Consider the following 27,802-nt stretch of genomic DNA (forward strand, 5'->3'; position numbering starts at 1 on the left):
GAGTCATGGCGAGGATGAGGTTCTACCATGGTGGTGGTGCCCTAAGGTGCCTGATGGAAGCTCTGGTCACTGGTCTTGGAAGTGCAGAAGAACTTTTTGCAAGGGCAAATAGTGATAGGACAAGGGGTGATGGCTTGAAACTGAAAAGAGGGGAGATTGAGGTTAGATATGAGGAAGGAATTGTTGGCCCTGAGGGTGGTGAGAGCCTGGCCCAGGTTGGCCAGAGAGGTAGTGGATGAATCACAGAATGGACTGGGTCGGAGAAGACCTCAGAGATCATCAAGTCCAACCCTCGGTCCAACTCCAGCCCATTGACTAGATCACGGCACTAAGTGCCATGTCCAGTGTCAGTTTCAAAACCTCCAGGGCCGGTGAGTCCAGCACCTCCCTGGGCAGCCATTCCAATGCCTGACCACTCTCTCTGCACAGAATTGCTTTCTAATCGCCAGCCTCAATTTCCCCTGACAGAGTTGAAGCCCATGGCCCCTTGTCCTATTGCTGATGCCTGGGAGAAGAGCCCAATCCCCACCTGGCTACAACTGCCCTTCAGGTAGTTCTAGAGAGTGCTGAGCTCAGCTCTGAGCCTCCTCTTCTCCAGACTAAACAAGCCCAGCTCCCTCAGCCTCTCCCCATAGGGCTTGTGTTCAAGTCCCTTCCCCAGTCTTGTTGCTCTTCTCTGGACCCACTCCAGCACTTCAATGAACCATCCCTGGAGACATCCCAGGCCAGGCTGGATGGGGCTCTGAGCAACCTGAGCTGGTGAAGATGTCCCTGCTCATGACGGGGGTGGCACTGGGTGAACTTTGAAGGTCCCTTCAACCCAAACCATTCGATGATTCTATTATCTTCTCCAAGGATGCCTCTGAATGGTACTGGAAAGGACAAGCACCCTAAAGACGTGTCAAAGTCATCACTAGAGGAAAAGGGATCATCCTCCTTGCAGGTCATCTGGGATGGTCAGGGCTGAAGCAGGAATTCATTTGCTCCAACCTTCTAGCACTGGGGTTATGAGCCCTTCCTGCTAGGATAGAACTGGTCTTTATTTGGTTTGGTGACTGTTTTACTGTCCCAAAGTTCAGGCTTTCTGCATTCAGTGTTTAAATAAGCCCAACAGAACTTAAAAATCTCAGCCTGTTCCCATTCCTGCTCTCACTGCTGATTTTCCCACTAAATCGCTCCTTTCTTTGAATCAGAAGAGAAAAACTTGACAACCCTGGAGGCTGCATGACCGAAGATTTTTGCTAATGAGTTTGCAACCTTATCAAACGTCGGTGCCAGCTGATGCTTCAGAGGAGCACAAAAGGCAGGAGAATTAAATCGGGGGTGACCGCTCCCACCCTTTGGAAGCCCATGTGTGCCCACCCGGCATCCAGGAGAAACGAGACGCAATGCGTTGTTCTCCATTGATTTTTATGTCGCTCCTCAGCTTTGAAACGAAGCACTGCTGGGATGAAGCGGAGTTGAACCTGGTGTTTATGAGCCATGAAGGTTTCAGTCACCGCCGTCTCCTGGGACCGTCGCGCTGCTCCATCCCGCTGCATTAAACCTGGATGCCAAATCGCTGCCGAGAACACGCCAGCCCGCAATCACAGCGTGGTGTGTCCACACTGGAAATGGAGTGGGCAGGGGGTCGTGGGTTTAAAGCCAGTTTAAGCTCATTTTGGTCAGCGGGAGAAAACGTAGATGGATGGGACCGTATTTCATCCCTGCTCTGATTCTTTTCTTCTTGTGTTGTAGCAAAGAAAAGAGGTTTGCAGGGAATGAATGGAAGAGAGTGTGGAGGTTCTCCAAAGCTCTGCCTACCATCAGGACAACGCTCTTTGCAATCACCCATCATTGCTAAACGCACTTGGCTAAGGAGTCAGAGAGGTATTTGTCATGCAGCTTTCATTTCCACAAGACTTAAATACCCATCGTTTACAGAAAGAGGGGAAGCAATTTTAAGTGCTTTTTACCAAGCAACCAATTTAATTCAACCACCCTACAGAAAGCCTGGATTTGGGGTTGGATTGGGTGTTTTTTCACCTTACCCAAGTAAAAGGTGGCGTTTGGGGCGAGTCTTGGGTTGGTTACACATTGCTGGTTGGTAGTAAAATCAGCTGTTGATGTGATGGAAGCATGAACACTTGCTTTTTGTTCCCTGTTAATGGGAAGAAGGGAGGAAAGAGAAATACAGTCAGTCCAGCCACAGCTCCACAGCCAGCACAATGTACCGTTTTGGAAAAATAGCATTTGCACAAGTTTTTTGGTGTTTCTCCTTGCGGGCTTCAGTTTCTGAACTAATTGAGTAGCAACAAAGCAGGGGATGGAGCCACAAAATGAAAATCCTGAGATATTGCAGAGGCATAAGGTGGGGGGATCTTTTAATAAGATATAACTGGTGGGACCTCCTGATGAGTTTATTGGCTGGTGCCCCAGGACTCAGGTGTCTCCACCAGCTGGAGATGGGCTGGTGGGCTTTAATCTCCCCTGAGCCCTCACGCCAACCCTTGAATTTATTTCAGAAGCAGAGCTTTAGTGGGGAGGTCTGGATTGTGACAGCCCGTCACAAAGCATCGTTATGATGGGGAATGAAAGCAGAGAGCGTGGAGATAACCGCGGTGCCCGCGTTTCTCCATCCATCCCACCGACAGCTCGCCGACTGTTTTATCAGGTCTGCAGCCACAACGTGCCCCCGACAGCGTGACTGGCACTATCACCATCCACACCATCCCTGCTCCCACCAGAAATCATTTCCATTACTCCTTAGGAAATAAATATAAAAAGAAGCAGCGCTTAGAACATTTTTCATGTCAGAGCTAATTCCGCAGCCGCTTCCCTTTGGCTGACATCCACCGTTTCTGCACTCAGCACGGAAAGACAACATTTTAATAACCGAAGCGAGATGCACCCACCCCTATCAGCACATTAGCGCCGTTCGCGTGGAGATAACGGATGGTAAATCGTTGTTTCTGCTTTAACCGTCCCCTCGCAGCGGTTGTACATCGGCTGCGGGATTTCGCTTGTGCTGCGTCTATGGTGGGTGGTTGTTGGGGGGTGGTTGTTTCCCATCGGGTTTTATAATCAAACCTCCAGAGATGCCCCAGGCTCACCTCTTCCCCCGAGGGATCCAGAGGGTTTGGGTCATTTTTCTCTTGGGATTGGGGAAAGTCACTTCACCTGCTCTTGCTCTGGTGTTTGTCCTTGTGCTGATGGTTGGAGTGTGGCTTGGTTTTGTCATAGCTAAAGCCTGTGCCCCAAAAAACCACATCCAGACCTGGAGATGTGATAGAAGGGAGGGTCAGACAAAGCCCCCTCTAGCTATTAGTGATGCTTCTGCTCCAAAATCTCCTAAATACAGGGTGATTTCCAGGCTTGCTGGAAGCCAGTTGCAATGATCCAGGACAGGGACGCTCTTACCGTGCTTCACCCCGAATCGATCAACCCAGCACACAGGAGTCTCCTTCAAGACCAAGTCCCCCAAAACCCAGCAGCTGCTGGCACCCCCATCTGGCCCTGGACCGTCCCCCACCAGCTTTTTGGGTGCTGACCTTGGTCGAACAGCCACCTGCCGAGAAACAGGGAAAATACATCAAACCTGCGGCGTTTTCACAGCACATTTCAGGTTCAACCAGCTGCAACTTTCCCAGGAAATTTCCTTTATGTCGGCAAAACCCCAGACGCTGAAACAGCCACCATAGGGAAGGAAACGGCTTTGATGAGGGTCCCGAGTGCGGCCCCAACACTCAGGCTTTACTGCCTCTCTGCATCCTCAGCTGCTTCGTACGTGCATGAAAACAAACAGGGTTTTCAGGAGGAAAAGATGCAACCTTGAACTCACTTTGTGTTTAGGACCCAACTTGAATTTCACTTGGTATTTTTATATAAATATTATATACATCTGTTTTCTAGATATTTTTTTTTTTCACCCACAATTGGCAAGAAAACATTCAATTTGCCTCTAATCAATTTCCCTGTGATTTGGTATTTTTTGTAGGTGCCAAAAATAACTCACAGATGTTTGTGGCTTGAACAAAAGTCTCCCCGGCTGGCGTGAAGCGCCACCCTCCTCCTCCTCCTCCTCCTCCTCATCCCCTCCTCCCGAGCCCTGCGGGAGGGCGCAGCTCCAGCCGCCCCTGTTAGTGCCACTCTCCCTGCTCCGGGTTGCACGGTGACATCTCAGCATCAGTAGCTCCGCGTGCCACTAATTGCGGGTGTGCAATTATTCCCATTGCTGCTGCACCTTGCAATGCCCCCTCCTCCTGCGCTGGCGCCAGCTTTGAGCTAAATCTCCCCAAAATTGTTCCCAAAGCTTTGCGTATGTCACCCTCATGTAGAGCAGAAGCAGGCTCGGGGCTCGGGTGGGTGCGTGTCCCTTTCCCAGTGGCATTGGCAGCTCTCATAGAATTGTTTAGGTTGGAAAAGACTCTCAAGATCATCGAGTCCAACCCATAACCCACCCCTGGCGGTGCCCCATGTCCCTGAGAACCTCATGTCCATCTGTCCAGCCCTGATGGAGACTTCTCCATCAGGGCCAGAAGGTGTGGGAAGGGAACAGTGGAGAAGATCCTGAGCTGATTCTGGTCAGGAGGTGGGAAGTGGAGGAGAAAAGGTTCCTGAGAGGCTGGACTGAAGATGCAGATAGAATCATAGAATCACTTTGGTTGCAAAAGATCCTCAAGATCATAGAGTCCAACCATAACCCACCCCTGGCACTGCCCCATGTCCTGAGAACCTCATGTCCATCTGTCCAACCCTCCAGGGATGGTGACTCCAGCACTGCCCTGGGCAGCCTGTTCCAATGCCCCACAGCCGTTTGGGGAAGAAATTGTTCCTAAATCCAACCTCAACCTCCCCTGGTGCAACCTGAGGCCGTTTCCTCTTGTCCTCTGTCAAGCTGTCTTGGCAGAGTTGGTTTCTCACCCATCACCCCTCCTGGCTGATAGGCAGCTAATCAGAGCTGGGTTTCCAGCCTAGCACAGAGCATCTGATCCTCAATCCCCCCCAGGATATCCCCTCCATTTCTTCCAGCTGCCCTTAATGGTGTGGGACCACCGAGCTTGACGGGTGCACCAGCCTGGCCATATGGGCACGGCCAGCCCCGCATCGCAGACAAGAGCAAGGAGGGATCAGGAAAATGCATGTGTGCTTTATTCATGGATATGTTTGAATATTGACATGTACAGAAGAGATAAGTACAGGTTACACCCCGGTAGTAGAGGCAGACATCAACCATCCTCCCCATGCACACACAGCCTTTAGCATCCCCCACCACCCGCAGAGTTATTGCTCCAGCATCTGCTCCCCAACACGGTGTCTCCTTCCCTGCTCATCCTCTCGCTTTGGCAATGATGTGGTATTTGTACATACACAATATTTTATGGGCTTTCAGGATGGCCAAACCACTGGGAACAATGCTGAGCAGCCAAAAAATAAAGTTCAGTGGCTACAGAAAGTTTGGCTACAGAAAACTTGGCTGCTTCTTTTTTTCATGACTCTTCTTTGTGCTTTTGAAAGTCCCCAGGTATGGAGTAATTCCTAAAAGGAAATTGTCTTCCTTTCTCTGTTCTGCTTCTCTCAGTCCTTCGCCTTTACAAAGCAGCCGCTATGACTTTGGTGGTTAATTAAGAGACTTAAAAATCAAGTTCCGTGGTTCATTTCACAGAATTCAACAGAGATGAAATTTCATTAAGGAAAAAAAATCGCTGACTTTTCGCAAGGGAAAAGAACCGGCCTGTGCACGCCTGTGTTTGTGGGCGAGGGGGAATGGAATTGGGTTTTTTGCCTTCAAAAGCACCGCTCAAAAGCCATCATTACTTGCAAAGTTTGATTCATGAATGAGCTTGGAGGGAGAATTGACATTAAATATCGGCAAAAAAGGTGAAATGATCAGGAAAAAGTCATGCAGGTTTGAAGGTGTATATATATATGTATGACTGCCCATCCCAAGCCCCTGGCTCTTTCTTGCTGGGCAAGAGGCTCATTGCTCTGAGCTTTATCCTCTTCATTTTGTAGCATCCCCAGACCACGGGGAACCCCAGGAGTGCAGGACCTGGCCTGGGATGGTGCTCGAAAGGTGCTGTTTGCAAATTCACCACGTAGGACAAAGGCTGCGGACCGGGAATGCACTTTAGAACCTTCAACCTCCACTCCACAGGTATTTTTGAGGTCCCTCAATCAAGGGCATGAGGAGGAAACCCCTCCAGCAGACACCCATTTAAATTAACTCACTGCATGGGTTTTTTCACAGATCCCAGCAGACTGTCTCCATGTTTTTTGTCCTTCTGATGCAATGCCTCTGTGATATGATCTGTGGTAGCTGGCTGTCACCTTACACAGCCTCCCAAAAAATGAGGCCTGAGAGGATACCACAATCGAGGGTCTCTTTGACCCACGACTCTTAGAGACAACTAACACCTAAGATCTAAATCCAGGGGAGATGACAATGTCTGTCACTGAAATTGTGAAAAATCATTTAAGATAAATCTGCCAGAAAGTATAACCAGACCATGGGTCTGGCTGCGGGACATGGTAATGGCATCGGTGACCTCTGCAGGTCTCCTCCATCCCCTTTAGTTTTTGAGTAGGGTTCTCTACATCTATTATTTTTCTAGTCCAACCCCTGCCATGACAGGGACATCTTCACCAGCTCAGGTTGCTCAGAGCCCCGTCCAGCCTGGCCTGGGATGTCTCCAGGGATGGTTCACCCACCACCTCCCTGGCCAACCTGGGCCAGGCTCTCACCACCCTCAGGGACAACAATTTCTTCCTCATGTCCAGCCTGAATCTCCCTCCTTGAGTTTAAAACCATCACCCCTTGTCCTATCCCAACAGGCCCTGCTCAACAGTCTGCCTCCATCTTTCTTATCAGCCCCTTTTAAGTCTGGAAAGGCTGCACTAAGGTCTCCCCAGAGCTTCTCTTCTCAGCTGAACACCCCAACTCTCTCAGCCTGTCCCCAGCAGAGCTGTTCCAGCTTCGGGTCATTTCTGTGGCTCCTCTGACCCCTCTAAAGCAGCTCCATGTGTGTCCTGCGCTGTTTTCCTGCACAGGTTTTGCAGAGTTGCAGTTAGCAGCTGTGTCACCAGGTGCACAAAGGGCTCCATGGTCTCCCAGAGAGGGAGGGAAGGGTTTCCCACCTTCATAAAGAGGAGACGTTCACAGCAACTCAGCGCATGGTCGTGGCACTTTGAAGGGAGATTTTCCTGCCCGCAGCCCTGACTCTCTGCCTGCTTTTTCTGATCCACATGAGACTCTTGGTAGTAAAGACTCCACATGCACACGTGTGACCTGGCATCCTGCGCACAAGACTTGGATCTCGGCATGTTCCTCTGCACAGCCCTGCATTAGGAGAACCAGGTGCTACAGCCCTGAGGACCTCGAGGAGCAGAACTTTGGATAGGATGCAGCCAGGAGGATTTCTGTGCATGTCTTACACATCCACAGGTGTTCATTTGGAAAAAAGAGTGGTTTCGTATTGGACCAAAACCCAAGAAAGTTGCCGCACTTTCTCAGCAAAACCAGAAGCTATTAAGCAATGGAAGGTGTTCTGCAGGAAATGTGAGTAAAAAGTGCTGGACTTTGCTGCATCCAAACACCATGGAACTGATGATGTTCTTTGGAGGAGCACAAACCAAGGAATAAATGGGCTGCTGCAAAACCCAGGGCTGAATAATTAAGGAGAATCTGAAGCTATTCCTGTGCCTCTTGTGGTGGGACAGCCTGGGTAAGCATTTTTCCTGGGAAACCATCTCACCCTTCTTTGCCATCTTCTTTCTTGATGTGATCTAACAAGGGGTTCAGCCCCACGAAGGTGGTGTTGGGAGTCCTCAGCTCACCTTCTTGAGGGAAGACCCTTGAATGTTCACGTCATGCATCTGCTTCTCTGTGCTCTCAGAGAGACAAGAGAGAGAGATTTGTCCTCACTCTCCAGCTGGGTCCAGCTCAGTAGAGTAGGTCACTTCACCAGCCTTTGCTTAAAACACCTCTTAGCTGAGTAATTAGCACTTGGCAGGAGGCAATGACCATTGTGTGCTATCATGGACACAAACCTCCACCAGCTCTTCAAGGAAGGGAACGGTAGCCATTCACTCCCTACCCATGAGATGACTCATGACATGGCCTTTCCACAAACTGCCTGGATATTTATGTCCCCAGGGTGGTATCTAGCAAACCTTTCTATCCCATCTCTTCCTTGCATGACTAATGAACCCTCTTGACTGAAGACTCTCTTGGTCTCTGCAAGACTGGCAGATGCACAGGTAGCACGTGGGAATGGGTTGAATTGAGCTCAAACTGAGTCCTGCCCATGGGTTCACACATTCATCCTGCACAGAGAAAGGTTATCTTGGAGTGGGACATCATTGGCTTCTGGTTGTTTGGATGTGACCAAAAAAATAACCCAACCTACCTCAAGCACTTTACAGGACTGAATAGAGATGCCAGGGTTGGCACACGAAGAAAGCCAGCTGCAAACAGAACGCAACACACGTGTTTCTTCCTGAACACCATCAATACATGACACATGTTTCTCTAAAAAGGAGGGCCCGAGGGGTAGATGACAGCTTGGAGATGCACGCTGGTCATGGTTTCAAGGAGATGGATAATCCCAGTGAACCAATTTGTAGTGTGGTCACTTGGTCCACCCCAGAGGTGCTTCAGGATCCTCTCTCATGAACAAAAGCAACCACCTCCTCACCAGGGCTCTGGTTTCATCCCTCTGAACCAGGTGAGCTGCCCTTTGGTCCTGAGCAACCCTGGAGACAGTCTGAACTCCGCATCGCTTGATGTGTCCTTTCAAGAGCCTCTCAACATGAGTCAGAGCTTCAGGAAATCTCCTAACAGCTCATCCATCAAAAGTCTTTCCCCTCTTGGCTGGGGCAGGCAAAAGTATTTCCTTTGCTGCTCTCGTTTCTTGGCTCAACTCTTTCCTTCACCTTTTCCAAGGAAATTGTCCATGGCTCTGATCCCATCCAGAGAGAGCTGGAGAGACAACAACCAAGCTGTGGGGTAGAAAGGTGGCCAGGACCAAGAATGAGCTGGTTGTCAATGATGCTGATTGTATAAAATCAAATAAACTGGCAGACGGATAAGGAGGAGGAAAGGATGCCCGTAAGCTCACCTCTCCTTCCCATTCCCACCCTCCTCCCTCACCTTCCCTCAAAAAAAGTTACTGGTCTGGTTGTTTTGTAAAGAAACCAACACAAAGAGAGTCTCTGCTTGGCGTGTGCCCACCCCGCTTCACATCGCGAAGAAGCTCAGCACAGCAAGCACGGGGAGAAGCCACATCTGCTTTGGAGAGGCTGCCCAGAGGGAGGGAGCTGCTGGGCTGGAGGTTCCTGATGACAGACGAGTGGAGCCCCGCAGGAGCCTCTCCTCTCCGGCCACCTGCAAGAGAGAGGACACAGCACAAGGTGAGTGGTGCGGGTGTTCCTCACCTTGGTCCTTCTGAGGACTGAGGGCTTGGGGACCATGCAACCCTCCAATGTGTGTGCATGGTCAGAGGGATCCAGGGCCAGCCTCAACACCTCAACTCTAGTCTGGAGGTCACCTCCGCTCTGTTGGAGGTGGTGGTAGTAGGGTCACCTCATGGGCAAAACACTGAGCATGCAGCCTGCAGGTTTGGACACTAGTTGGAGGTGCCATTGTCTGAGGTGGGTGCCTGGACACCCGCCCCACTCAAAGGAGATCCATGCAGCCCATGGAGCCATTGCTGGCCAGGGCTTCACCCAATCGCTTCCCCAGGTTGATGTCCCTTGGGTATTGAAGACACCTCCATGGGGCTGGCAGCCATATTAATAGAATCATTTTAGTTTGAGGACACCCTCTCAAGATCATCGAGTCCAACTGTTAACCCAACACTGTCCCTAAGAACCTCATCTACACATCTTCTAAACACTTCCAGGGATGATGATTCCACCAAGCAGTAGCTGGGAGCCAGATGGGTTACTCCAAAAATATAGTGCATGTGTTTGCATGACTGACTTCCACCCTGGGTTCCTACATCTTGCAGACAAACTGTACCCTTGTCCTTTTACAGTGCGTTGACATTTGTGGCTGAAAATTTACTTTCCTAGAGTCTTCTATTTGCATTAGCTGATAACTGAGATAATTTAAAGCCAAGGCTCTGCACTGCTATGAAGATAGGAAGCAGATGGACTAATTGAACCATAGTAGCTTCCCTCCTCAAGTCAAGGGGCATGAAACTCATTAAACATTGAACAAAATCTGGGTTCGGAGTTGAGTCCGAAGTCAAGACTCAATGCCTCAGCTTCCCTTGCAGTGTCCACGCTCCAGCAGTACTCACACTTCAGCAGAGGGATGTGCTGCTGTCACATGGAAGTTGTCAATGTGGTGGAGCCATCCCTTACTACAGTTGCTTTCTCCAGCTCTCCACTTGTTGGTGGCAGCAGCATTTGTCTATCTGCGCTGGACTGACAATGATGAGGAAGGTTCATAGCTTCTCCATCACTTCCAGGATGAAGTTCTTAGTGCAAGGTCTGGACCTCAGGCCTCTACTTGGACTGCTCTAAGGTCTGGGGAACACTGGCTAGAAGCAAACCCTCTAAATCTCCTGGATGCAGAGCTTATGGCCTGATGAAATTATGTCTGTTCTGTGCATGGCCACCAATGCCCTGAAAAGCAGTGAGGGATGCTGAGGCCACACTTCTGCACCTCCCATCCCGCTGCTCTGTGAAAACAGAGTGTAGGGAGTTAAATTTGGTGTTTTGCCAGCAAAAGAAAGAGGGAAGAGGCTAAAAAAATTCCATGTGTGGAAGCTCTCTGAAGGTATCGTCTAGCCCAGCGCAAAGCCCACGCTCAGTCCTTGGAGTCTAGTTAACTGACAGCTTCTGTTACCTGAATGTTCAGCAACTCAGGGTCGCTGTTAATTATTTAATAGTAAAATAATTCAATCTGAAAATTACTCTGGTGGGTGTCAAATCAAGGTCATTGCTTTTTATTTAAAAATAAAATATTTAATGCCTACTACTGCCATCACTAGTGAATTAATCTGTTACTTGTTTTAAAATAATTTCAGTTAAATATTACTTTGATAGTAACAATTTGCTGATGACTAGAACCTTTCAGGTGAAATTTTCCAATGCTTAGCAAACCTTAGTTGGTTAAGCCTTGACATTATGACTGCCAGGATCCTCATTTAACACAGAAGGAACCTGCACCCCAGGCAGCTGAAATGCTTGTCTGAAGCCCTGGAGCTGCCCTGCAGGAGGGTGAGGAGCCAAACCAGTGGTCCTAGCTCCCCTTCTACACTCCTGACAAGCCCATGGATGTTCTCAGTACTTCTAAAATACCCATATCACTCTGTAGCACCCATGAAAGAAAAGCGATGGTGACCAACAGGCAGAAGGGCAAAGTGAGGGATAGGAGCATGCAGCCCTGTGCATGATGTTGAGGAAGATGTCAGGGCATCTATGACTATCTGACTCTTGAGTAATAACCTCCCCAAGGACCTAATCCTTCATTTTGGGACTGATTTGCTGAAAGAATCACTCTGGTCCAGTTCCTCTCTCTTCAAAGGCTGTGTTCTAAATGTAGCTGAGGTCATTCTAAGATTAAGGGAAATGCCCAAAGGCTCAGATATGAAATGGAGAATGAAGAAAAGGGTGAATCAGGGACTGTAGGAGATGGAGGAGAGGTTGGATGTCTGGACAAAGCTGAAATGACACAGATGGAAGAGGGAGGGGAGTTGAGGAAGGCTGGAGGGCATGGAGGAGGTATAGACACCTCCAAGCATCTCTTAGGGCCAAGTCAGCCCTCTCCTACCTTGGTGGGCTGGAGGTGCTCGAAGATGTTCTCTCTGAGGGTCGCCACGGCTCTGTTGGCGTTTCGCTCCTGCTTGTACATCTGTGTGGTGGGGGGGATAGATGGGGCCACGGCTGCGTTCAGGTAGGTCCCATTGCCAAAGGCCAGAATGGCATTTTCTTTGTGCGGTAAAGAGATGGAAAAAAATGTTGTCAGGGCAATATTTCAAAAAAGAAAGCATATGTATCCCTCCTTTGGCTGCATCACCCAAATACATGCCTGAAAGAATTCAGAGCTACTATGCTGAAAGCACAGGGAGCTGGACACCTACAGACTCTTGAAGATCAGGGCATCTTCATACCCTTACTCACAAAAAGCCTCACCAGCTTGAGGGCAACTCTGCCAGAGCATAACACGCCAGGTGATACTTACGGAGACAGATATTGTCGGTGAAGAGATGCAGAAAGCTCTCACACTCTTCCTGCCGGTTCCCGCTGGCGTTGCACGTGCACCAGGGAGCGATGTTGGAAGTTGAGTTGTCAATGTAGTTGGGTGTGATGGGACTGCCTGCGGGAAAGATGGAGAAGGGTTAACCACAAGGTTGGTACTTCAAGAAGGGACAATGATTTCTCCCTTTGCTCCTCTCTTACAGTCTCAGCTGAGCCCCCCTGTGATGGCAGGATGAGAAAACCCTTCAAACACTGGTGTCACAGGGCTGTTTTGCTTCCAGGGAGGAGAAGAGGGGCAGCTGCAGCCCTTTTGCTCAGCCCACCACCAGTAAAGCCATCAGTCAATTAAAATGTCCAAGGAATGGGAGGCTCCTGGGAACTTAAGTTCCCTAATAACATTCAAAACCTGTATGTGAATGTGTGTAAAGTTTTCCGCACTATCATTGAAAAAGCAAAGCTTGGTCTCCAGAATGGTCAGAGACAACAAAAGAAAGACTAAACCAGAAGGAAATCTTTACCCAAAAGAATCGCCCATTTATCCCGTCCATCATGATGGACCAAGTCCTGTGGCCATTGAGTCTTGTCTTTGGACTCTGGTTGTGCTTTTACTAACAGGTGCCAGCTGGGTCCCTGAACTCTCAGTCTCTCAGCCTCTGAAGTCAGCAAGATGGCAATAGACAGTGATTTCCAGTGGCATCACTGGTGATGGCATCAGGGAACCCCTGACAGAGCAGATATCCTGGGATGGCCCATCTATTTCCACCTGAGAGACTGAGAGAGCTGGGGTGTTCAGCCTGGAGAAGAGAAGGCTCTGGGAGACCTTATTGTGGCCTTTCTATATTTAAAAGGGGACAATAAGAAAGATGGGGACAGACTTTTGAGCAGGGCCTGTTGTGATGGGACAAGCGGTGATGGTTTTAAACTAAAGAAGTGGAGATTCAGGCTGGACATGAGGAAGGAATTGTTGTCCCTGAGGGTGGTGAGAGCCTGGCCCAGGTTGGCCAGGGAGGTGGTGGGTGAACCATCCCTGGAGACATCCCAGGCCAGGCTGGACGGGGCTCTGAGCAACCTGAGCTGGTGAAGATGTCCCTGCTCATGGCAGGGGGGGCACTGGGGGAGCTGGGAAGGTCCCTTCAACCCAAACTGTCCTGTGATTCTGTGACGCAGCGTCTCACCGATGATGCCCGTGTACGCCAGCAGACAGGCAGCGTAACTTTCCCTCCGGCAGCCGCTCACAGACTGCAGGGACGGCTGGCAATTAAACTGGAACTCCGCATAGCGTGACCTGATGGAAGGAGAGCACAAAATGGGACACGCTAGCACAGATAATAGCACAGTGGTCATGTTTACAGAAGGCAAGGCATTTGTAAAAATCCTTTGCTGCAGTAGGTGTTGCTAATCCACTTTGAATTAATATCATTTTACACTCTCCTGCCCCCCGCAACAAACCCAGAAGTGAATTTGAGATGACACATGAATAGGTGCTGTAGCTAATGTTTTACAGGCTTCCTCTGGGACTGCAACAATGGTGCAATCTTGGAAGAAATATTTGTTTTCTGGTGTGTGAAGCTGGTTTTCAAGGAAAGAACTGCTGCAGGCAGTGAGGGAATTCATTCTGTATTGCCACTATCTGACTCTTGGGTAATAACCTCCCCAAGGACCTAAGCCTTCATTTTGGGACTGATTTGCTGAAAGAATCACTCTGGTCCAGTTTCTCTCTCTTCAAAGGCTGTGTTCTAAATGTAGCTGAGGTCATCCTAAGATTAAGGGAAATGCCCAAAGGCTCAGATATGAAATGTTCTACCCATTATCAGAGCTGCTGTTACATCCTCTGCTTCAGACGCTCATTCTTAGGAGAAGTTTGGACTTTCTGAAGCTTCTGAAGCAAGAGGTGTATGGCCCACACGTCTGATTGTGGACCACCATGCTAGGGTTTTCACGTTGTGTGGGTCAAAGCACCAAAACACTTAGCACAAAGCTCCTTTGAGTCACACGCTGGGCTTGTTGGGACTGTTTGGACCATGCAGGGAAGTTGGGGCATCATTCAGACAGACTGTCAGGTTGCTCTTTGCATGTGGCTCCCTTGCTGGCTTAGTTGGATAAACTTTGCAAATCATGCTGACAAACAGATATTTGCCACCTAATTCTTTAGGGAAGAGTCAGTTGTTGGCTCATAGGCATCTAGTGGCATTTGGACATCATTGTAGGCTTTCTAAGACATCTATATGGGGCTTATAGGTAGGACACAGGACCTACCAGAGATTCAGATCCATCCAAACAGGAGTCCCATGGCCAGGTAAGAAGACATCTCACATAGCATTTGAGCTGCTTAGGAAACTCCAGCAAGCACTAGAACTGCAGTGTCTGAACTGGGCGTCTCAAATGTTTGCTCTGCCTGGGTAATCTCAAAAAACTGAGCATTTTGCTCCTTCCAACCAGCCTCTTTCTTCCAGACATGTTGTCAGTGCTCCTGGTCAGTGTCAGCACTCCGACTTGCATTTTCCAGCCCATTTGTCTCCTCCTCCCCAGTCCTCTCCTTTTCTTCTCTTCTTTGTTCCCATGATTTGTCCCATATAAAGCCCTTTCTCCTGTGCCATGATCAGGAAAGCTCTTCTTGCCCAAATTTTTGCTGCATTATTTAGGAAAGGGAGGTAGTGATTGCAGGTTCTGTATTATTCATGTTAGTAAACCCCAGCCCTCCAAGCTGGGAAATTCAAGGGGTTACAGCTGTGGAGAAGCTGCAGGAGGACTAAGAAGTGTGGGCAGGATTAGCCCTGGAGTATTTTACTCTATCTCTTTAAAGTGCCATGATTTGTTATTGGTTCTCCCTGTGGTTTCTGCACTGCTAGCTTTGACCGGGTCAGACGCCAACCCCTTGCTCCCACTGTGTCTCTAGAGGATATTTTATATTATATATTCAGAGACCAAGGAACCAGATAATTAACAGCTGTGCCGTTTGCAGGAAATATTTTCCTGCCTCCTGGGAAGCAACACCAGGAGACCCTCTGAACCTCTTCTTCCCTGCTGGGCCTGCTTGTCTTGTTAGGGAGAGGGCAGTACCCCTCTATTTTGGATTCCCTGGGTATCTTCAGATGTATAGCTCAGTTGTCCTCCTTATTCCATGTTTCTGGGGTGCAGAGGGGTGAGGGTATTAGTACCGGTCCATCCTTTCAAGAGGATGAGGCTGCTCTCACCTCCCTTTGTGAAAAGACATCATTTTAAAATTGTAAATTAAAGATGATGTGCTAGTAGGGGGTGGCTGCTGGAAGGTCAGCTCAGGAGGTCCCAAAGCCTACAATAATTAGAGACTGGGACAATACTGGGAGATTTTCAGCCTGGAGAAGGGAAGGTTCTGGGAGACCTTATTACGGCCTTTCTGTACTTAAAAGGAGTTGATAAGAAAGATGGGGACAGACTTTTCAGCAGGGCCTGTTGCAATAGGACAAGGGGTGATGGTTTTAAACTCAAGGAGGGAGATTCAGGCTGGACATGAGGAAGGAATTGTTGGCCCTGAGGGTGGTGAGAGCCTGGCCCAGGTTGGGCAGAGAGGTGGTGGATGAACCATCCCTGGAGACATCCCAGGCCAGGCTGGACGGGGCTCTGAGCAACCTGAGCTGGTGAAGATGTCCCTGCTCATGGCAGGGGGGGCACTGGGGGAGCTGGGAAGGTCCCTTCAACCCAAACTATTCTGTGATTGATTGTGTGATTCTGTGATTCTATGTGTCCTGCACTTGTCGTTCTGCTCTTCTCTAGGTGTCTGCTCATGGCCACAGCTGCACAGAGGACACTGGGCTGGGATCACCACATTTGGTGCAGTACGACTGATGTTGGCGTCTTTCATCTCTTCCTGACACACAGGCTCCACTCCTGAGAGCTGTATGCAGATTAACCTTCTGGAGACTTTTTTGAGAAATAGAGGGCTGAAAATAGTACAAATGGGTGAAAAAACACTCAAGGGGTGTGTCTGTGAGTGTACACATTGGGATGGGTCTGTGGATGTGTGCATGCACAGGGCTTGAATAGAAACAGAGGAAAAAACCACCCTGGCCACATACTGCGTGACACATCTGGAGAGACAACTGTGACTCTGAGGCTGCTATTGCAGTCCCTAGAACATCCAGCCTTGCAGCAGAAGGGTATATTTTTTAGATATATATGGTTAATTTTTCTTATTAAAAAAAAATAAAGCCATGGTTTTAGGGTATCTAGATGTGCCTGTCACTGTTGGGATACCTTGGGTGCTCCTGTAGTGCTCCTTGGGTGCTCTTGGCTAGGGAAGACAGACAGTGAGGAGACAGGTTGGTGGAAGTGGCTGCAAGCACTGCACACCACATCCCTGATAGCCTGCACCTTTCTGGAACTATTTCCATAGCACATCTGCCAAAAACCCATAGAAAAGATCTAAAGAACTCCAGCAAAAGTATTCCAAATCTTCTCCTATTTGTTAACACCGTCCATATAAAGCATGAGACAAGGACATAGGTCACAAGAAGGAGACACTCAGGCAATGGCCCATCAGTGGGTTGTGGTGGGATATATGTCCCCAAACAGGACCCTTCAGATGAGTGTGTTGGCTCACAGGGCTGTCACTGGTGCATGGTCCCCAGGCTTGTTTGAGGGACAGCTCTCCATGTTGGCCACCCCGCTGTGCAAACCTTACCTGCAGACATAGTTTTCCCGGCAGGAGTCCAGAGGCGCCAGGCAGTTGGGCTTCTCCTTGGACTCGTAGGAGCAGGCAGGAACGATGGTCTGCCGCCGGCGTTCGGCACAGGCTGTGTCGTCGCAGGGGCAGAAGAGCAGCTCATGGGTGTACTCTGGTGGCACGCGGTCAAAGAACTTGCGCAGAGCCTTGTGGCACTTGGAGCGGTTGCAGGTGTCGGCGCGGGCCAGGCGGCGGATGCAGAAGGAGACGTACTCCGTCCGCAGCCGCTGGCACATCTCATCCACGTTGCAGGCTTTGGCAGCGTCCAGGCATCTGTTCACCTGAGTCACTTCATTCTCGGACCCTGAAAGGTGGTGGAAAATGGTGATGGGGTTTTGCGCTGACCTCCCCACCAGCTTCACCACTCTGTGCTCAGATCTTCATCCTTGTCCTGCTCCCATCCATAGAATCATAGAATGGTTTGGGTTGGAAGGGACCTTCAAAGCTCATCCAGTCCAACCCCTGCCATGAGCAGGGACATCTTCACCCAGCTCAGGCTGCTCAGAGCCCTGTCCAGCCTGACCTTGAATGTTTCCAGGGATGGGGCATCTACCACCTTATGTACCACCACGGCCACTTCAGCGATGCCAATACCCTTCTAGGAAGGCAGTGGCCAGGGTGAAGTTCACACTTGCTCTCTGCATCCCAGCAGGGTCAAATCCCTTTTCCCTATTCAACTTTCCCAAGAGGTGCCAGGGACACACAACAAACCTCACAGCTCAGAGCCCGATCCACCAAGCTCCTACATCTACTGAAATGAAGTTTTATTCTACCCTGGGTGTCTTATAACACTCTAGAAACATGAATAAACCAGCTTGAGGCCTGGGAAGACAGAAGTCATTAGAAAGCGCATCTACTCATGGCCATGACTGGATCCACCAGTATGATGGGATCTCTTCTAATGAACCTTATTTTTCAAAAAATTTGTTCAAGACAAACACTGTCAGTGGCCATGCCAGGTTTCCTGATACATGGGTGGTCTTCACCAACCCTTTCACCCCAGACTCTCTACTCTGTGCAATGAGTTTCCCTAGGCCTTCAGAGGGTCAAGTTGGGCTTTGGCAGCACCTGCACTATGTTCATCGCAGGATCTGCCCAACTAAGTGAGAGCTGTTTGGATCTCAGAGCCCCCCAGCAGTGCCCTGGCTTCCCCCATCCAGACCAGTCCTTCCCAGTATTGCCATCTTCTTGATGGGATGGGGATCGGAGCTACAATCCAGCCTTATGCCCTGGGACCTTGATGCTGCCTACATATGAGCACACATGGGTCTCTCACCGCAGCCTTTGCAAGATCATCCTTTTTGTAAAATCACTCTGCATTTCCACCCTATTAAAGAAGAAGGGAACAAAAGTCCAGGATAATAAAGCAAAAACTGTGCTGACAAATGAGAACCACATTGTCTTTGGTAGACAAATAGGGGTCTCATGAGTTTACATGCCAACCTCCTCTGCAAACAGGGGAATAGGAAAGAGTGAAAAATACTTGTATAACACTGATTCTATGGCTCCTTCAAAGATAGTTGTGGCTCTTTTCATAGAGGGGGGAAATGCTACAGGGTCCTTGGTAGGAGCTGGTTGAGAAATTAGGCTCTGCCTGATCAGAGAGATAAGATCAGGGTCCTCCAACCATGAGAGAGAAAATGAATTTGAAGCCGTGTTTCACTTCTCTGAATAAAGCCCATGACCTGAAGCACAGTAGAAGGACTTTTTCCTGAGCAAAGGAGGATTTTTCACAGAGGAAAAATCCCCAGAATGATAAATTTCCAGGGCAGAGTCAAGCCCTATCTTTGGCCTGGAGTTAAAACCAGCCAGTCACTGCTGACAAATGTAAAAACGTTTACAGTCTCTCTGAGCACTTACAAACTGGCTTCCCTCCCTCATTTTCACTGATGTTATCAGATTCTCCTTCTCCGAGCATTTATTTTTCCCTTCTTCTTGTCCCAACTGTTTGCAGCGAACTGGAAGTAAAATTCCAAGTTTTTACAGTTATTTTATGACGGGTGAAACTGCTGCTCGGTGTGTTCCTACCACGTAGGTAATTCCCTTTAAAAATGCCCAGAGATCAATATTGTTAGAGCAACAGTTTACGCTGGGGAGCTGCCAGGAAAAGTGTAGGGAACTGTTACTTGGAAGTGTTTCATTACCCATTCAGTTAATGAACCACAGGGAACGCGCTCCCTTTTCTCCTCTTCCCACTCAACAATGAAGGATGTACTTTTTTAAATCGCCACTACAATTAGAGTGGAGGGATATAATTCCACTTGTACATCTTTAATAGTGACTACTTTTTATTAATTTTTTAAATTGGGTTAAAAACATCTGTTGATCTGACATAGGTCATGGGAATGTCTTATGTTTCAACAAGTTATTGGGAGTTATTTTTTCGGTAGATTTGAAAGAGGGTCCTTTGGCGATGCTGACTGGGCACTGGACAGGCATGAGGTGGCAGGTTGTAAGATGTGTTATAGAAGGCGTTGATGAGTATAAATAGTAAAAAAAATGGTTAAACCAAGAAATGTCACATCCCTAGATGGATGCTGAGTCCTTTGGTGCATATCCCCGCTGCTCTGCTCCCATTCACTTTGCTGCCCAACCAGTTACAGTTTGCTTTAAAAACCTGACAATGTGTTAACCATGCATAAAAATCCCCATCCCTGGATTTTGCCGTGCTCTGAAGAGCCCTGTAGGACTTCTAGTGAAAGAGGAAAAACTCAAGCAAAGAAAGCCACGACCCGGCAAACGGCTTTGTGCATGCTTCGCTTTCCATGCTCAAATCAGTCAAGTGGAGTCAATAAGAAGATGTGAGGTCAAGGAGAGCCCTCCCTCTTCCCCTTGCTGCTCAGATGGTTGATGGCTGATGGGTTAATTTGCTCCTGGATGTTTTCACCTAACAAGCGCCTTGCCATCTCAGGGACTGCAGACATCCACCAGCTGCAGGGATGTGCTGCTCCTGACTCACTTGGGTGCGTCCAGCTGTGGATGCCACCCCAAAGTCAGGTGCAGGTTTGGGAAGAGCAGTAACAGCATTGCTGTGCTGTCACATCTGACAGAGACACAAGGAAGAAGTTTTTTTACACTGAGGGTGGTGAGAGCCTGGCCCAGGTTGGCCAGAGAGGTGGTGGCTGAACCATCCCTGGAGACATCCCAGGCCAGGCTGGACGGGGCTCTGAGCAACCTGAGCTGGTGAAGATGTCCCTGCTCATGGCAGGGGTGGCGCTGGGGGAGCTTTGCAGGTCCCTTCCAACCCAAACTGTTCTATGATTCTATTATTACCTGCTTCCAGATGGGTAGTTTGGTAAAAAAAATCACTGTTGGTAAAGCTTCCCCATGGCTGTGGTGCATAAGCAGAGCTGAATGCTTGTTGTGGTGGCAGCTGTGATGTTGGTGATGGATGGCTTAAGAGCCACCGCACTGACCTTTTAACTGCTGAGCAGGGGTTCATGTCCTCGGAGAGGTTAAAAGGTGTCAGGCAGCTCTGCTCATGTTATTAAGCGGATTACATGATGCAGATCAGAACATGGGTCTGAGTCCTGAGGTCGCCCTCAGGGCATGAGGTTAAAGGCTGTGGCTGGGACCAAGCAGGAGGCTGGGTTATTGACATTTCGCCTGCAGAGTTTGACCCTGTGACTGATGTGGATGTACATTCTCGTACCTAGAGATACCCAAGCAGCCTGTGCTCAGCAAGGTGTTTGCATAGCAGAGATCATCCACCTGCTATGGAGAACCAGCCCACCTGTGATGGCTCATTGGAAGAGGCCTTCCTACCACACCCATCAGCCCCAGCCCTTCACAGGACAGGAAAAGGCAAAGAATGAAAATCACAAGTGATTTTTTTTCCTGTGTTCTTCTACCAACAGTTTAGCACAGGAATCATAAGCAGCTCCTTGGAAAAATGATTGCAAGACCCCAGCAATGCTTTGTGACGAGCCCACAAAGGACCACCTTGTCCATTGCGCTTGATCCCACAGCCAGGTCCCCCTGTTTGGACCACTCAATGTAGGAGCATCTTCCCACCTGCCCACCTACCTACCTGCGGTGATGGATGCCAGACGGACGTAATCAAAGCCTCTGATGAACGGCTCGTAGGGGGAACTCTCCAGTACATTCATGCCTGGGTTGAAAAGAGAAGTTGGTAAGAAGGCAACTGAGATTCCTGAGGGATGTCCAAGATGTACAAGGTTCTACAGATGCAGTGCAGGTTTGCTTGGTGGGTCCAAGGGGATGTGTGCTCTAAAGACCATAAGTAAATGGATACTCAGAGTCACAGGAACTGATGAATGCCCAACATTCATCAGTTCCTGTGACTCTGAGTATCCATTTACCTTAGAGAAGGGAATAGGATGTAGCTGGCTTTTAAAAGGTACATCACAGGTTTGGAGTAGGACAGCCTCTTAGGGAACTGTTGAGTTGCAATTCTCTGCAGCTTGAGTCTTGGGTCCCTTGACAGGGATTGCCACTGAGGACACCAGACTGTAGCACAGGTTCTCCCTCATGAGCAGAGTTCAAAGCACCAGCTCCATACATGGGGTTTCCATCACAATCCTTGCTGTTTCCTATACGTCCCTCCCTGGGTCGATGGTCCTCACCTGTTTCTAGGACACAGCCAGGGCTGTTTGTGTGGCAAGACACACACCTTCATATTTACTAACACCTCTCCCCTTCTCGTTCCACACAGCCCTTTCTTACTCAGCATAGAGCTAATGACCCACAGCTCCCGCAGAAACTTCTCCTCTTCATTTTTAACTTGCTGGGAAGTTAATTTTATTCAATCAGTGCATTCCTTTCCTCCGCTCAATGGTCTGTAATGCCCCATCATCCTGACAGATACCACAGAATATTATTGAAGCAAACAGCTCAGTATCACTTTTTTTTTTTCTTCTTGTTCTTTTTTTTTTTTATTAGACATTTAGATGGATATGGACAGCAGCAGATGTACTGGCTGGGATAAAAGGACTATCAAACTTCATGCTTGGGGCATATGCTGATCACCAGCTGCGGTCAGGAAGAAATAGCTCCCAGGGTACACAGCCCTGTGCAATTACCACAGGTGCATTACAAGGCAGCTTTACACCTTCATTGAAATATCTTGCATCGTTACTGACTGGAGAGGGGACCATTTGTATGTTCAGCGTAGCAGTTTTATGTCCTGATGATATAGCACCTTATCAGAGAATTGTTATCGGGTTGTCATCATGTTATTGTGTCTCCAAATGGGAAGGTGGCTAAACACAGGCGCACTCAAGAGAAGCTGAGTAAATAGGATGTTTTGTAAATTCCCTGAGCACACACTTCCACAATTGATTTTATAAGAGGGCTTCTAGGAAGCTTTTTACAGCCTCCTGGGTACGTATGACAGAGACAAAGCCCTACATGGAGCATGTGGATCAGCTTCCTTTCTCAGTCAATTAAACATGTGTAAGGACTCTAAAACGTGTGACTATTATGAAATATATTTCCCCAGGGAAATTAAGGCAAGGAAATCAAAGGTTTGGGAGTGTGAATCTGCATTGCAAGTGAACTCGGTGCTTGAAAAAAATGGAACATGACAGCAGATGAGAGTAGGGCAGAGTCTCGGCAGTCGCTGACAGCAGCCCTCTCACAGTCATCCCCAGGATGAAGGTCCCAAGCAGGAAGCCCCCCCAACCTGGCCATCCAGCACCCATCTCCTGCTCAGCATCTGGAGACCCACACCTGTCCCAAGCACTCCCTGCCATCTTCTTTCTGTCTTCCAGCAGCGGTCCCAGAGCTGGGAGTCCTCCTGACACCCTTGTCCTGCACAACCACATCACCGATGGACCATGTCCAAAGCTTCAGGCCATGAAGCTTGCAGCTCAGCCTGTGAAGATGAATGGAGGGTCTGGATTGCCACTGCTTCCCCAGGCTTCATTTCAATGCAAAAAACAGGCTTACCTGGCAGGTAACTATGGGAAAGGTTGGATCCTGGAGAGCACAGAGGTCTCTTATTTCCCCAGTCAGCTCATGTCACCATGCTCTGCACCCTGCAAGCTGTGGTGCCCAAAAGCTTTCCATGAAGTTGATGAAGCAGTTCCCTTTTTGGCAAGCCTATGCATTATAGTCTCCATCCTCATTGTTTTGCTTGGCCCTTTGGCCTGTGTTATCACCCTGCACCTTTCCTTTCAGCTTTCAGCCAGCAGTGTTTTATTAATCTATTTTGCAGCCCATGGCTGGAAGGTTGTGGTTTATTCCCCATTTTAATTTTCATGGTGCATAAAATACTCACCAGCCTGACAAGGAAGAGTTATGGCCACCGAGGCGCACTTTTATGATGACTCTTAAAAAATGTCAAAACCCAAACTTACTAAATACCGGCTCTGGGAACACTTTAAATTCCAACTTGCTGTCATCAGCCCCAAATCTTCACTAACCCAAAGACACTGGTGCATTTGAAAGTCTCTGAGAGGGTGATTTTTTTAAGTTCACTCTGTTTTTTCCTCAATGTCCGTGCTTCCTATAGCACTTCTGTAAAATCCACGGCTTTCACGGTCTTGGCTAGCATACTTAGATGCTAAACATACCATGCATTTCCCCAGCAAAAGATCTCAAGGTATACTGGGAATGTCATAAAAAAAACAGGACACCAGGTTAAAACAAAAAAGGAGGAGGTGTCTGAGGTTCTTAGGATTGCTTTCCCCAAAATGCCATTACCATGGGGGTCAGTAGGTCTTGAGAGGGAAGAGAATACTACAGGAGTGATCTTTTCGCAGCCACTTTGGTGCTGGGGGACTCTGCACAAAGCCCCAGCAGTAATTCCCTTGCAAGAAGAACATCAGAAGCGAGCACCTTGCACAACTCACCTTCCATCAAGGTGTGGTGGATGCTCCAGTAGACGCTCAAGCAGTGCTTCTCCTTTTTCATGCCTCGCTTGCACTTGCAGCCATAGAGCTGGCTGGAGAGCAGGGCTGTCACGGTGCTCCGGCACTGGTTCTTGGCGTCGGGGCCCAGCTTGTTGGCTCCATTGCCTGCGATGCATTGCCGGAGGGTCCTGAATTTGGCACTGCAGATGGGGTCGTTGGTGCAGGACTCGCCTGCTTGAAGGCAGTCCCTGCTTGAGCTGACAGCTTCCGCCATACCTTCTGCAAGAAAAATGGAGATGGGGCATGAGGGTGGTGGAGCAACCCTCGTAGGGAAATTAATCATACGTCCCATCACAGAATCCCAGAGTGTCAGGGGTTGAAGGGCCCTGGAAAGCTCATCCAGGGCAATCCCCCCATGGAGCAGGAACACCCAGATGAGGTTACACAGGAAGGGGTCCAGGCGGGTTGGAATGTCTGCACAGAAGGAGACTCCACAACCCCCTGGGCAGCCTGAGCCAGGCTCTGCCACCCTCACCAGGAACAAGTTTCTTCTCAAATTTAAGTGGAACCTTTTGTGTTCCAGTTTGAAACCATTACCCCTTGTCCTACTATCCCATGAGCTAAACCAGGCTGGAACATCCATCTTCATACGCAAAGATGGAAATCCTTCTCATCACCACCCACTCTACAAGCAATGACCTTGTTTCTGAAGTCATCAAGTAGGCAGATCCCTCCCCAACAGGTCAGCTGGGGTGTTTAAATGCCAGATCTCACCACTCCTGCTCATGAATTACCCCTATGATGTGGCTGACACACACTGGGTGCTCAAGTGTGCTGCAGCACTTCTCAGCAGTGTTGGCAACGAATAAGAGTGGGTGAAACGAAATTAAAGGGATGTTAAGGATCCATGGCACACCCTGAGGTTCAGCTCCTCAAACCAACCCTCTCTCATGTTACTGGGCCATCAGTAGCAGTGCCCTCTTTCTCCTTGAAACCAGGGTCCTCCTGATTTCAGAAAGTGGCCCTGAATGGGATCAGTCTGGAAACAAGATGTGGTGGGTTGACCTTGGCTGGAGATCAGGTGCCCACAAAAGCTGCTCAATCAGTCCCTTCCTTAGCTGAACACAGGAGAGAAAATATGATGAAAGGCTTGTGGGTCGAGGTAAGGACAAGGAGATCACTCAGCAATTACTGTCATGGGCAAAACAGACTCAACTGGGAGAAATGAATTTAATTTATTACCAATCAAATCAGAGTAGGATAATGAGAAATAAAAACTAAATCTTAAAACACCTTCCTCCCAGGCTCAATTTCTTTACCTCCACCCCTGAAACGATACAGAGGGACAGGGAACGAGGGTTGCGGTGAGTTTATCACGCACCGTCTCTGCTGCTCCTGCCTCCTCAGGGGAGGACTCCTCACGATCTTCTATGTTCCAGCATGGGAGAAAGTTTTCCATGAACTTCTCCAGCATGAGTCCTTCCCACAGGTTGTAGCTTTTCACAAACTAATCCAGCATGGATCCCTTCCATGGGGTGCAGCCCTTCAGGAACAGAATGCTCCAGTACAGGTCTCCCATAGATCACAAGTCCTACCAGAAAACCTGTTTCACCCTGGACTCCTCTTTCCACAGGTCCTGCAAGGATCTTGCTCCAGCATGGACTTACCCACAGGGCCACAGCCTCCTTTGAACATCCACCTGCGGTCCTTTATGGGCTGCAGGCAGATACCTGCTCCACCATTAACCTCCATGGGCTGCAGCTGGGTATCTGCTCCTCCTTTAACCTCCATGGGATGCAGGTGGAGATCTGCTCCACCCTTAACTTTTATAGCCTGTAGGTGGAGATCTGCTCCATCATGGAGCATTATGGACTGCAGGGGACAGGCTGCCTCGCTATAGCCCATGACATGGGCTGCATGAGTGCATGGTGGCACCTAGGGGGTGAAGGACAAGGTGAATTGCACCACCTTCCATTTGGTGGGGTGCTCTGGAGCATGCTGACCTAGGTTGGGCATGGCTTGGGGGAGCGATGAAGAGGAAAAACTGGTTTATGGAAGGGGAGAATCAGTCCCTGTGCCTATAACATAATTTCAGATCCTATAAAAACAGAAACTGCTGCCATGACCTTGAAGGAGGACTTCTCAAATGCTTCCCAAAGGAACTCTTTGTTCCTAACAGAACTTGTCTTCCTAGTGGATAGGAAGCAGAAAGGTAAGGATACTTTCCCCTTCATGGGGTAGGTAAGATGGGAGCACCTTTTGGTTTTTGAGCCCCTCCAGGGTCTGCTCCTGCGGGGACTCAACTCAGACAACATTAGAAAATACTCTCTCCTGGGAAAAATGTGTGGCCCTGATTTCCATCTCTGAGGGCTTCATGAGATCTTTCCTCCCACCAAGAGTCTATTGATCTCTCCATAAAGTCCCTTTTTCCACCTGCTACCTCTCCTGCCCTGAATTTCTGCACCTGTCTTTGATGCTCCCCATGTTCACCACTTGAGCCCAATATATCCATTTCTATTTCCTTAGAAGTCTCAAAGTGTTTGCTAAGAAGGGCCTGCTTCTGTTGTAGAAGACAGCAGCTGGTGTTCAGATATTTCAATTACATTTATTACAAACTTTGGGTGAACCCACCAGGAGGTTTCCTCCTGAAACATCCCAATGGCATCTCAAATGCAAAACCTTCCACCAAACTCCAGACTCTTTCAAAGTGCCTCATGGTCAACGTGAAGCTTTTGGGTATCTCAAATCTCACAACACCTCAAATTTGAGTTCTCCTACCCCTGATTTATTCATAGACCTGGTTTATTTAGCACTCAAGGCTTGTTTGGATCTGCCAAATGTGGAGAGAGAAGTGATATCCAACATATAGGAAACTCTGCCTTGGGCTGTCATATGTTGAAGAACTCTGAACACAAGGAAACAGTTTCCTTGAAATATCATTTGGTCTGCAATTTCACTGAGATCTATAAAATGAGCCAGAGCTGCTTATAGTCTCTGCTTCCAGACACCACTGAATTTTCTGTGCACATATCTGAGCTGAATCCATAGGGGTAAAAACCATATATTTATTTTTGACTTATTTTGCCCTGGCTTTCTCCAAAGGATCTCCTCTGGACAAGGATAAAGAATGGCAGTTTTTATTCTGGAAGAGATGACTTTGTCAGTGTCAACTCAGATGCTAGAAAAGTAGGTTAAAATAGAAATTATGACCCTCCTTCCCCTCTCTGCTACATGAATTGCAGAAGATACTCCCCAGGATGGTTATAAACACAGTCAGCCCATAAAAGCTGTAAAACATTTTGGGATCCCACTTTAAATAAATCAAGCAGATTGAGCATTTGAGAAATTTTCCTGCAAAATTTTAAGTAAATATATCCTCAAGCTGAGACTTGCTTCATAGAACAAAGGCCAGGGGTGAATATTTACAGCCCAAGCCCAAAGCATAAAACACCCCCGTTCAGACTTTATGACAGAGCTGCTTGAAGCAACCTGAAGTGAAGCGTCACGAATGACCTGTTCCATAATCACGTCACTTAAAACCCAAATCATTCAGAGGCTTTTATTGTTAGCGATGTCTTTGCAACTGAGACAACATAACACCAGGTTTTCCTCCTCACACTGCCCCTGAGAGAGTAATTTTCTGCAACATTAAGAGAGCACCTCTTAGGAAAAAAGGAAATAATCTCTGACTTATAAAATAGATGCTGCTTCCTAACAGACAGGAACAAAAGCAATATCAGGTCTTCTTTCCCAAAGATGGAGTGACATTCCTGGTTTTGCCTTCAAAACTTGCACCTCATGGACTCTCCACTGCAGGATTTTCCTCCACCTCTGCCCCTGCCTGACCTGGGGGGTTTGATATGCCCTGGGTTGTGCATGGCTTGGGCTTCCCATATCTCTGCTTTTCTAATAGCACAACTTCCAGCTCCCTCTGCTCTCTTTAAAAGGCCATTTGTCTGGGTTTTTATTCCTCACTTGCTGCTAATTTCACGCTGTTTACAGTGGGCAGATGGAGTAATGAGTTTATTTTCACATCCTGTTTGTAGCTATGCTCCACATCTGTCTCTGCTCTTGCCTACCTCAGTGACACTTATAT

General features: G+C 48.6%; 1 protein-coding gene across 1 annotated transcript in view; it reads right to left on the reverse strand.

Moving 5' to 3' along the window:
• Positions 1-9,217: 9,217 nt before the first annotated feature.
• Positions 9,218-27,802, reverse strand: part of GFRA4 (GDNF family receptor alpha 4) — a gene marked incomplete at its 3' end in the record, with an annotated part of 72,269 nt that continues 53,684 nt past the window's right edge. Inside the window, exons 2-8 of the mRNA XM_080343769.1 lie at positions 23,707-23,985; positions 20,922-21,002; positions 16,850-17,195; positions 13,365-13,474; positions 12,173-12,307; positions 11,762-11,919; positions 9,218-9,364 (exon numbers count right to left, since the gene is read on the reverse strand). Of these exons, the coding sequence (XP_080199895.1) occupies positions 9,218-9,364; positions 11,762-11,919; positions 12,173-12,307; positions 13,365-13,474; positions 16,850-17,195; positions 20,922-21,002; positions 23,707-23,985 (1,256 nt within the window). The remainder of the gene's footprint in view (positions 9,365-11,761; positions 11,920-12,172; positions 12,308-13,364; positions 13,475-16,849; positions 17,196-20,921; positions 21,003-23,706; positions 23,986-27,802) is intronic.

This window comes from Nesoenas mayeri, assembly GCF_963082525.1.
Source record: "Nesoenas mayeri genome assembly, chromosome: 4".
NCBI lineage: Eukaryota > Metazoa > Chordata > Aves > Columbiformes > Columbidae > Nesoenas > Nesoenas mayeri.